Source organism: Urtica dioica, chromosome 3 (assembly GCF_054948205.1).
Source record: "Urtica dioica subsp. dioica isolate 48M chromosome 3, U.dioica_male_clone48M_v1_H2, whole genome shotgun sequence".
Taxonomy (NCBI): Eukaryota; Viridiplantae; Streptophyta; class Magnoliopsida; order Rosales; family Urticaceae; genus Urtica; species Urtica dioica.
This window is the reverse complement of record NC_142758.1, coordinates 3,429,843-3,441,295: the sequence shown is the minus strand read 5'-3', so window position 1 is coordinate 3,441,295 and position 11,453 is coordinate 3,429,843. Positions and strand designations below refer to the sequence as shown.

The window sequence follows — 11,453 nt, the reverse complement described above, 5'->3', positions numbered from 1 at the left end:
ATATCCCTAAAAATTGTCAAATATAAATTAGATCCAAAATCACATGTTTAAAGTGACTTAATTAGTTACAAATTTCAATATATTAATTATTTTGCTATAACGCTCGACGTGTATGTGTATGCATATATTGAAGTTGAATTAGAAGACTACACAATACATACACTGTAGAGAGAGATTAGAGCGTATCTCTAAAAATCCAAAAAGTTCGATTCACTTTGCTTTTAAAAAAACAAAGTCAATGAAATCATATATATATATATATATATATATATATATATATATATATATATATATATATTATATGTATAACAAAACTCTAGGCATAATAAGATAACAAGCTTCACATCTAAAATTGAAAGGACATGGTTAAACTGGAAAATTAGGAAATAATCCACTGAAACGTTTGATATTGTTAAATAGTCAACGTTTGGTAAATTTTAAATAAATAATCGTAAATAATGATGTGATATAATATATAAAGGTAGCTATTTATCTAAAATTTACGTTCGTAAATAAATGAAAATGATTATTTATTTAAAATTTATCAAACGTTGATTATTTAACAATATGAAACGATCAAACGTTTAAATTAACTATTTCCTAATGGACAATTCTTAAATGGATTTATCACCGGTTTTTCCAAGTCATTGAATTAGCATATCTCTTTACAGGATGGTAAACATTCAACATTGCTTCTCGCGCGCTCTCTCTCTCTCTGTATCAAATAAACAATACAAATCCCATATCTTCGTTTTCTCTCTCCTCGAGCTTTCTCTCTGAATGTTTCTATGATGGGTTGTTGTTTGCTTAGCTTAGCTTAGCTGTGTCTGTGTCTGTGTCTGTGTTTTTGGGTCAATCTGTTCGGTTTTGGTATTGTGAGCTTCATTATAATATAAGGAAAAACAGTGAACGTGCTTCTTCTATATCTGGGCATGATTATAACTCTCTCTCTCGCTCTCTCCACGCTCAATTTTTTATATATAAATATTTTGCTGGATCTCTCTCTCTCTCGATATATATAGATATATATATATATATATATATATAATTGTTCCCAGTGTTTGTTTCTTTTCCACATTCACAGCATGAGACAGCACAGTTTTTAGAGAGAGAGAAAGAGTGTTGGATATTGAGCTCTTTATTATATTTTTATCTTCTTCTCAAGCTTTGCATCTTTTGAGAGCCATGCTTGTCTGAAATTTTGAAAATTTTATAGTTTTTTTTTTCCTCCTTTTTTTCTTTTTATGTATTGTATTTTCTGAGTTATGGGTTTCTCTCTATTCCCTCTTGTTCAATGAAAAAGAGTAAAGGCAACAATAACGTTTTGTCTCTCCACAGAAACCAATGCTACAATTATTTTTTTTACCAAATAGTGCAATAAAGCTTTATTGTCTTGGCAAGTTTGTGCTAGTAGTACTATATCCCATTTTTGGGTTTATTCCGTTTCAGTAGAGCACTATGCAAAAAGAGTGTGCCTTTAATGGGTAAAAAGAAGAGTGGGATTGAGATGCAAAGCCAGCACTCGGTGGTGATGAGAGTGAACGATCAAATGGGGACAAAGAGAGGCTACACCGTTGCTCAGGCGTACAGAGCTTGGCTTCCGAAGCTTTTGATGCTCTGGATCGCTGTGATGGGCGTTATCAGCTTTGTGATATACAATGGAATGGACGGTGATATGAGAGAGAGGAGAGAGGAGGTTTTGACGAGCATGTGTGATCAAAGGGCGAGAATGTTGCAAGACCAGTTCAGTGTCAGCGTCAACCATGTTCACGCTCTTGCTCTCCTCGTCTCAACCTTCCATTACTACAGAACCCAATCTGCCATTGACCAGGTTCGCTTTTCGCTTTTATCAATAATTTCGTTTTTGTGTTTCTGCATTCGAAAAACTCTTCGGAAGCACCCACTTAGATGAGAATTATGCACCCAGTTTCTTAAAAAAAAAAAAAAAAAAAAAAAAATAGGGTCCCACGGGAAAATCTTTTTCTCTCCTTGTTTTTTGGGTTTCTTCATTTGGGAAATCGGAGGGAACATTTATTGATTTCATCTATATATTGCAGTAAAAAGACGAGAACTATATGCATGGCATTCATTACACGCTGTATCTTTAGTCAAAATCAGTGTCCCACAAGAAGATGATATTTTTTTTTCCCTTTCTTTTTCTCTGTGTTTTGGAGGTCTTGATTTGGAAAATGGTAGGAAAGCTTATACTAGGTGGGGATTTTTCTTGTATTGTTTGAAAGCCCATGGGGAGGGTTACTTTGTACATGTAAAGAACAAGAAGAATAAGAAGAAAATTAGTTTTGTTCCTTTAATGAAGTTACTTTTCTTATTTTGTGGCAAAATCACAGGAGACTTTTGCGGAGTACACAGCATGTACGTCCTTTGAGAGACCATTGCTGAGCGGAGTGGCTTATGCGGAGAGGGTAATTCATTCGGAAAGGGAAAGTTTCGAGAGGCAACACGGTTGGACCATAAAGACGATGGAGAGAGAACCCTCTCCGGTCCGGGACGAGTACGCTCCGGTGATCTTCTCTCAGGAGACGGTCTCGTACATCGAGTCAATCGACATGATGTCTGGCGAGGTAATTTTTATTAATTTTTTTTTTGGAATATTTGTGTCGTGCGCAAAAGCATTTGGATTTGTGTTTGACGGGTTTTTTTTTTTTTGAGTTTGACTGTATCAGGAAGACAGCGAAAACATCTTGAGGGCTCGAGCTACAGGGAAAGCCGTTCTCACGAGTCCCTTCAGGCTGCTGGGTTCTCATCATCTTGGTGTTGTATTGACTTTCCCGGTTTACAAATCGAAGCTATCTCCGAATCCCACTGTGAAGGAAAGGGTTGAAGCAACTGCAGGGTATGTTCTAAGTGTAGAATGTCAGCGAATATTTTTAATCGATGTTTAAGTTTTTTTTTTTTTGTCATTTATTTCATATGTGCTATTTTATCATATTTAAGATTTGGCATGAAAATTTTATTCGGTCTTTATTAAGCGGGGGGAGAGAGAGAGAGAGAGAGAGAGAGAGAGAGAGAGAGAGAGAGAGAGAGAGAGAGAAGAATGTCTACCTGAATAGACTAGTGGGTTCAGTACTCTGTTTTTTTTGTTTCATTTTATTTTATTATTGTTATAATTTTACAGTTCAGGGTCGTTTCTGCAAGGTTCGCATTTCTGCAAAATTTCATCAGAACTAAGGCGTATCTTAGATGATTGACAAATTCAGGGCCATATGAGATACACCTTGAAAGTTTTGTAGAGATGTAGAAATATGTTTTTTTGTCGATTTTTGTTTTTGGTACCATGCAAAGCCTATTACTTGTAGTTCAACGTTACTTTTATGCTTGCTTTTGCGAGTAAAATGATCTTCACAATTTACGCAGATACCTCGGTGGAGCCTTTGACGTCGAGTCCCTTGTTGAGAAGTTACTCGGACAGCTGGCAGGGAATCAAGAGATATTAGTGTATGTCTATGACGTAACGAACTCCTCGGATTCCCTAATCATGTACGGTCATCACAACCAAGAAGGAGACACGTCTCTTCAACACGAAAGCAAGCTTGATTTTGGAGATCCGTTCCGAAAGCATGAGATGATATGCAGGTAGAGAAAGCAGTCTCCTCATTCATTCAATGCGTAAAAGCATTATTATTATTCTTTTTTTTTTTTTTTTTGTAATTCTTTTTACAGATATCTTCAGAGAGCACCTACGCCTTGGACCGCCATTACGACCGCATCTCTATTCTTTGTGATATGTATGTTAGTTGGACACATCTTATACGGCGCTGCAATTCACATTCTCAAAGTTGAGGATGATTTCAACAAAATGCAGGAACTGAAAGTCCGAGCTGAGGCCGCTGATGTGGCAAAATCTCAGGTGCGATTCTAACATTTTCCTAAACTTTCAAATGAGTATTATTCTTTTTTAACAGTTTTTTTTTTTACTCAATTTATTTACCTACGGAGTGTTTGTGTCTCTGCTTGATTCCAGTTTCTAGCCACTGTTTCCCACGAGATTCGGACACCAATGAATGGAGTACTTGGTACCTAAATAATAATTTCTTATTTTTTTCGGCACGTATATGAGAATAGTGTATTTATTGCTATTACTACAAACCATTGCAGGTATGCTTGGCCTTCTTTTGGATACAGATTTGAGCTCAACCCAGAGGGATTTTGCGCAAACTGCTCAAGTGTGTGGACGGGCATTAATAGCATTGATAAACGAAGTGCTTGATCGAGCAAAAATTGAAGCCGGGAGATTGGAGCTCGAAGCGGTTCCTTTTGATCTTCGTTCTATACTTGATGATGTCCTATCATTGTTCTCCGAGAAGTCCAGAAACAAGGAAATAGAGGTAAGATCAATAATATAGACCGTAATCGTATAAAATTGATCAAAGCTCGCGTTTGGTTGGTAGTAGGTGATTGATTTTACGGATATGAGCACATAGCATTACCAAGTACTTTTTACGATTCTTCTTTGCCATTGAAATCCTAATTTCCATGCTGGACCATCCAATGGTAACATTTGAGCTAATTTCACGACTCGTCTTGTGTTTTTCTCTCTCGGTTCTTGGCATGGATGTATGACAATGAAGCTTGCAGTGTTTGTCTCGGATAAAGTTCCAGATCTCGTCATGGGTGATCCAGGGAGATTCAGGCAGATTGTTACAAATCTCGTTGGAAACTCTATAAAGTTCACAGAACGGGGACACATATTCGTCAAAGTTCACGTAGTCGAACATTCAAAGACCACGATGAGAGAAGCTTCTGTGAAGCAAGGCTCAGAAGAGCTCACGGTTTTGTCTGGGGACCGTCCGTTTAAGACCTTAAGCGGTCGCGAGGCGGCCGATGAACGGAACTATTGGGACACATTTAGGAACCTGATTGCCGAGGAAGGGTTTAGGTCGGATTATTCGGATCGTGTGACTCTGATGGTTTGCATCGAGGACACGGGAATCGGGATCCCGGTACTGGCCCAGGACCGGATATTCACGCCTTTCATGCAAGCTGACAGCTCGATGTCGAGGCACTACGGAGGGACGGGAATTGGGCTGAGCATCAGCAAGTGCCTCGTGGAGAGGATGGGCGGACAGATCAACTTTGTGAGCCGGCCTCGTATCGGAAGCACGTTCTCGTTCACAGCGGTTTTCGAAAGGTGTAGTAAGAGCAATCTCAGCGCCGCGAAAAAGGCGATTTCGGGGGATTTGCCTTCCGGCTTCAAGGGAATGAAAGCAGTCCTGGTCGATGGGAAGCCCGTGAGAGCAGCAGTGACTAGTTACCACCTGAAGAGACTCGGAATATTGGTCGAAGTTGCTAGTAGCATGAAGATGGCTGTTTCTTTGTGCGGGAAAAATGGTTCCCTCGTACCCGGGTAATCAACTTTTTCCCCTGATAAATAATGCCCTTTTTCTTATGGCCATTTACGCTCATTTTATTTGGCTGTATGGTTCATCATGAATCTATCCTAGAAATTTGTTTTTCGCTCTGTTATACACTTGTAAATCTGTCACAAAATCTATATATTGTTAAGAATGTTTTGTTATTTATATATCTTTTTAAAAATGAAAAGGAAGGACGAAAATGCATTTTATCATTTCCGGAGCGTCTATCTTTCATTTTGTTTGTATTTTTTTTTTTTTTTACCAAACGATGCCTTAGTGGGCTGTGGTGGGTCTTAAGACATTTCTGAAAGAGAGGCATTTCCTCTATTTTCCAAGTATATAAATTTTGAGTAAGATTATGAAATGATCCTCGAATTATTTTTGCGAGTGTTGTTTCGGTCATGGAACTAGTTTTGGGAGGCAGAAAGATCCACGAACTATTGATTTATAGCCATAAAGTCATTTTCATAAATAAATAAATAAAAATATGTATTTTGTATAAAGAAACCCAACTAAAATTCTCAAGACATTTAAAAACAACTCGTTTACAGTTTTAATCGGTTTCAATAAACCACAATTTTACTCTAATAAACGGTCTTTTTCTTTTCTTCTTCTTTCTTCTATCTCTGCTCTAAATATACTGTTTCAATATTCATGCGTATAATGTGACAGAAACCCCGAGTTTGTCCTTGTCGAGAAGGACTCATGGCTGACCTCGTCGGAAGACGCAATAAGAACGCAGTCGGAGTGGAAAGAGAAGCTTCCGAAAAAGAGGATCCTGATGGCGACCAACATGAGGTCGTCAGAGTTCGAGGAGGCAAAGGTGGCAATGGGTTTTGCGGACACGGTGATAATGAAGCCTGTGAGGGCGAGCATGGTGGCGGCATGCCTCCTGCAGGTCGGGATCGGGACGCCGAGGAGGGACGTCCCCGGGGAGCCCTCCTTCCTTAAGACCCTTCTCTCCGGTAAGAAAATTCTCGTGGTCGACGACAACGTCGTCAACAGGAGGGTCGCCGCCGGCGCGCTCAAGAAATTCGGGGCCCGCGTCGAGTGCGTCGAAAGCGGGAAGAGAGCTCTCGAGTTGCTTCAGTTCCCGCACGCCTTCGACGCTTGCTTCATGGACATTCAGATGCCCGAGATGGACGGGTATGTTCCCAAAAACTAATCCATCGTTGATTCTTTTTTTTTTGCAAGTCTTTAAACAGTTTATTGTTGTTGAACAGGTTTGAGACGACACGTCGGATCAGAGAGAGGGAGAAGGAGGCAAACAAAGGATCGAGCGGCAAGGAATGGCACACGCCGATACTGGCGATGACGGCGGACGTTATCCACGCCACTTTCGAAGAGTGCCTCAAATCTGGTATGGACGGTTACGTCTCCAAGCCCTTCGAGGAAGATAATCTCCACCAAGCTGTCTCCAACATCTTCAGCTCGACATCCCTTTCATCATCATTGTCATAACCATCATCATCATCATAATCTCACCGGAGATTTTGGGCGTGCCAATGCTGGTGCGACCTCATCATCAAACGCAGGTTTGTGCAAATCGTTTTTTTCTAACCACGAATTGGACTTTTATCTTAGATCGCTGAGTACATGTATACAATAGAACTTGCTGCGTCCCCACTTTTTTTTTATGTACATTTTCGTCATCTGGGGATGAAGAGAAACTTGTAAATCATATTGTTTTTTAATATGCCTTTCCTTTCCGTGGAAACCTGTCGCTGTTCAAGGACAGAAAAAGGCTCGGGTCTCTCAACAAGTTTATTCCTGGTGTTGTTCTCTTGTACAAGACTTGTTTTTTTTATGCCATCGAGAGAGAAATGGAAAGAGGAAGAAACAAAATTGTAATCAGCCTGTGAAACGATGAATTGAATTCACTTCATTAAATCGGTGCATATGAAGCTAAAAAAACACTTTGTGACATCATATTCTCACCACCACTGCATTTTCAGCTGCTACTAGTTGGCAAAATAACTAGGATGATATGACTATGATAGTCACAAAGGGTCCGAGCTGGTTAGAGCTCAAGGACTCAATATAAGGAGCGGAGCAACCAGTACATAAGGTAAGAACACAATCTTTGGTAATTTCTGATAGAAGAGAAGTTGTACGGCCAAAAAGACTAAGCAAAACAAGAATTAAGATGGCCACCAACTACAAAGAACTACACGAATTTGACCAACTTGACGGTTATAAATCATAGAGATCGCCAAGTCCAATAGTATTTACACAAATAATTAACCTCTACCTACTAGAAGTTGACCATAGAGTAACCGTTTGAAAACATAATTGAAATGACTACAAGTAATGGTAACTTTGATAATTTGGACCAAAGTAAACCAAACTATGATTTCGGATACTTCTACTAGTAACTGTAGACCTAATATACATCCAAACTCCCAAATTCCATATTATATAAAGGCAAACTAAAACTAAGGAAGAGGGGACGTTAGCACACATTCAAACTCATCTACTTTCTCCTCATCACACGACACACTTATCAACATTTTACCTTTTACCCTTTGTTAATTCCTTGTGTCATTGTTTGGTTTTGGAGAATCTAATTTTGCTCAAGCCATTGTGCAACTAGTAGTTCAAAGCTTGCAAGGTTACGTTAGTCACATTTTCTTTTCGGCGGGAGTTGTACTAAAATATTGTTGACTTTTAATTCTGAGATCATTAGAGATACGATTGTATTTGGTTACCCGATTTACAGATTCGTGCAAGATTTGTCTCTCGATTCTAACATAACCTACCTAGTGTTTTAATTATCGAGTTCAAGGTTCGTCCTACCGTTACCATACCAGGACTTCAATTTTGGGGGTAAACCGCTTACCGGAGGAGAAACCGATGAGTATTCAGACAAAAAAAAAAAGGAAATCGGTACCGGCAGGAAACCGCTTACCGTAGAGGAAACCGACAAAAAATGTAGGAAATCGAGGGGTATTCAGACAAATATTTTGCAAAAATAAACATATTTTTCATAGTTCATACAACGAATACATGATATCAATTCATCATCACAAATCATCATATTCAACTCAAGAACATCATTAATCATCATTAAACATCATAAGCATCATATTCATCTCAAGAACACTAAAGAAATCATAATCATCATATTCATCATCAAATCATCATTTACAACATAAAAAAAAAAAAAAAAAAAAAAACTCAGATTCAGATTAAAATCAACATTTTAATTCGGATTAAACCTAAAAATACATATAAAAACATACAAAACAACCAACAAACTCATATTCATTGCTCAAACCCTTGAAAATCATGGATTAAAGTAAAAAAATGATAAAATCCCAAAATTTGATAAACCCCCAAAACTTACCTATCGAAAACCAAGGAAAGTTGACAAAAAAAGCCTGCGACGAAAGAAAACCCTCGGAAAGCACCGAAAGCACCGGTAAATTGGAACAAAAACGGTAAATGTCGAACCGGTACCGGTCTTCCGGTAAGACGATTTTCGACCGGTTTCCCCGAAAAATCAATCCTTGATCGAGTTACGTCTTTAAGTCACACATGCCAACTCAGCTCTAACTAATTCATTATTGTGGTTTGTCATCGAAAAGTGAGTGAGAACGTTATTCAATCTCTGGCCTTGGAGACGAATTGGCTCAACGCACCGACTTACCCCGTTAGGCTTTAGACTCCCTTCACTCGTCTTGGGAACTTCATCTCTAGCAAGACTTGGATTTTCTTTGAGTCTAGTGACGATGAATCCAAATAACTTTCCAGATTCCACTCTGAGCGTGCACTTGTTTGGGTTCAGCTTCATTGTATATCTTCAAAGGAGGGTTAACATCTACTTAGGATCTCTAACTTAGTCTGTGGTCTTCAAACTCTTGACAAGCATGTCACGAACGTAATCATCCATGGTCCTCCAATTTAGTTAGCGAACATTTGGTTGACTAGCCATTGGTAGATGACTCTGGCGTTCTTCAACCCCCAGGGCATCACCTTGTAGCATAATTGCTCGCAGTCTGTGGTGAACGTGGTCATGAGCTGATTTGGCTCGTGCATTCGAATTTGGTTGTATCCGAGGTAGGCGTCCATGAAGCTCATGAGTTCATGGTAGGCGGTGAAGTCTACTAACTGGTTAATCTTTTTGGAAGGGGAAGCAATCCTTCGAACACACCTTGTTGAGTTCCATGTAGTTGATGCAGATTTGTAATTTTCCATTTGCTTTCTTCAATATTACAACGTTGAAGGCCCACTTTGGCCATTTGGCCTCACTGACGAAACCAACAGTGATGAATTTCTTCACTTCCTCGTTGATGTTGACGTATCTCTCGAGGTTAAACGGCCTTCTTTTGCATTTAACATGTTTCTCTCAGTAGCACATTGGGTCGGTGGGCAATGATCTCGGTATCTATTCCTGGCATGTTGGTGTGGGTCCATGCAAATACGTCTTTGAACTCTCATAGAAATGCATCGAGCTGGGTCTTGATCATCATACGTAGGTGGGCTCCTACCATGAATACTTGGTCTGGCTTTGCTCTGTCTTATATTATGAGAGTTAAGTCACTCGAAGCTCCAACCTTATTCGCCTCAGAGTCTTCCCTCAAATCCAGATCTCCAAAAATCCGAGCGTCTTTTATCACACATGGGAGGTCATCTTCAATATGGTATATGTTCATATCATGGGGTCGGCATACATGCATTAGACTCCTCCGTCACAACACCTTCTTGAGTCAGCTTGGCTTCCATTCATTATTCAGATCTCAGAGGTTGTTGGGAAATTCATCAGAAGGTGGTAAGTCAAGGTTATGGCACAGAGTCCATGAAGTGTGGGTCTTCCTATGATGGCATGGAGGACTAAGGCTCGGTCGACCACGGGAAAATTTACCATCTGGGTGGTGACGCTTCCATTTGTTCTGAAGATGACCGGTAGCTCGATGGATCCCTAAATGCTAATGCATTCTCTTTGGTGAATCGTATCATCTAGATGGGCACCATATGGCCGAGAGTGGGGATGAGGGTGGTGCCTCTTTGTTAAGCATCTTGAGCTTGGTTTTGGCGAGGTTGAGTATGTGATCGGGTATTGCGCGCGGCACTTCCTCCTCGAGGTTGAACGACACTTCCGAAAATGGCGAGTCGGGGAGGCTTCTCGAGAATGAATGTGTCTCAGTTAGACTTTTGGGTTGAATTTCTAGCTTGTTGTTGAAACTTTTCTCTAACATAGAAAAGATATGTCGGCGAGAATTTCATGGTTGTTCTCGACGCTCATCATTTTATGCCAAAATATTAATGCAATTTTTCGAATAATATTTACGCACCCTTGCGTCAAGAGGTAGTGTTTGCACGTGGGTCGTTCATGAGGTCCTCAAGCCACTTTTCCGTCAGTTCTCGAAAGGATTGCGACTAATAAGGGAAGGGCGCAAATAGTCGCCTAACTATAAAGATCCTTGAGAGAGAGAGAGAGAGAGAGAGAGAGAGTGGCCTTCCTCGAGGGAGTCTCAATTGAGATGGTGGTGGTGATCGCCCTCCATGCTCTTCCTACTACAGGAAAAATAAAGATAGAGATACATAGAGAAAAATATTACTCTTTTTAGTTGAAGAACATGAGAATGAGATTTCCAAAGTAATTGGACACTTTTGAGAGGGTTTCAAGAGAAAAAGGAGGAGAATCATTCCTCTTTTATGTATTTTTATTTTCTATGGATAGAGAGTTTCTCTTAATTGTGAGAGAGATGGATGAAGTGTTTCTTCTTCAATTCTAGAGATAGGGGAAGGAGATTGTTCATCTTTTTATATGTTTTTTTAGTAGAGGAATAGAGAGAAATTGAGTTTTTCGTCCATGTTGGAGAGAATATGTCCAACCTCCTTCAAACGGTGAGCAGAGGGGTACTTATAGTGCTAGGAAGATACTATGGCAACTTTGGTGGTCATGGGGACCATCAGTGACCTACGAGGCCGTTTTGGATGTGGATCCCATGTAGGGCGGAGATGATAAGATTGGTTGGAAGCCCATAATCCGACCAGCAGCATAGAAAACACTCATGGTCCGCTCTAGGGTCAAGGGCGGAGAAGGGGGACCTAGCTATGGCAGATAGGTGCGTT

At 39.9% G+C, this 11,453-nt stretch overlaps 1 protein-coding gene across 1 annotated transcript; it reads left to right on the top strand.

The window, feature by feature from the left end:
• Positions 1-783: 783 nt before the first annotated feature.
• Positions 784-7,275, top strand: WOL (CHASE domain containing histidine kinase protein). The gene is made up of 10 exons (XM_089608881.1): positions 784-1,831; positions 2,349-2,582; positions 2,685-2,854; positions 3,376-3,594; positions 3,682-3,868; positions 3,983-4,034; positions 4,117-4,346; positions 4,590-5,365; positions 6,048-6,521; positions 6,599-7,275. Exons 1-10 carry the CDS (start codon positions 1,481-1,483, stop codon positions 6,834-6,836), a joined length of 2,931 nt encoding a protein of 976 aa, XP_089465007.1. The 5' UTR covers positions 784-1,480; the 3' UTR covers positions 6,837-7,275.
• Positions 7,276-11,453: the final 4,178 nt, after the last annotated feature.

Coding starts and splice junctions, on each gene's coding strand:
- WOL (XM_089608881.1), top strand. CDS start 1,481: ATGGGTAAAAAGAAGAGTGGGATTGAGATGCAAAGCCAGCACTCGGTG. Junction 3,595..3,681: donor AAGCATGAGATGATATGCAG/GTAGAGAAAGCA, acceptor TTCTTTTTACAG/ATATCTTCAGAGAGCACCTA. Junction 6,522..6,598: donor CAGATGCCCGAGATGGACGG/GTATGTTCCCAA, acceptor GTTGTTGAACAG/GTTTGAGACGACACGTCGGA.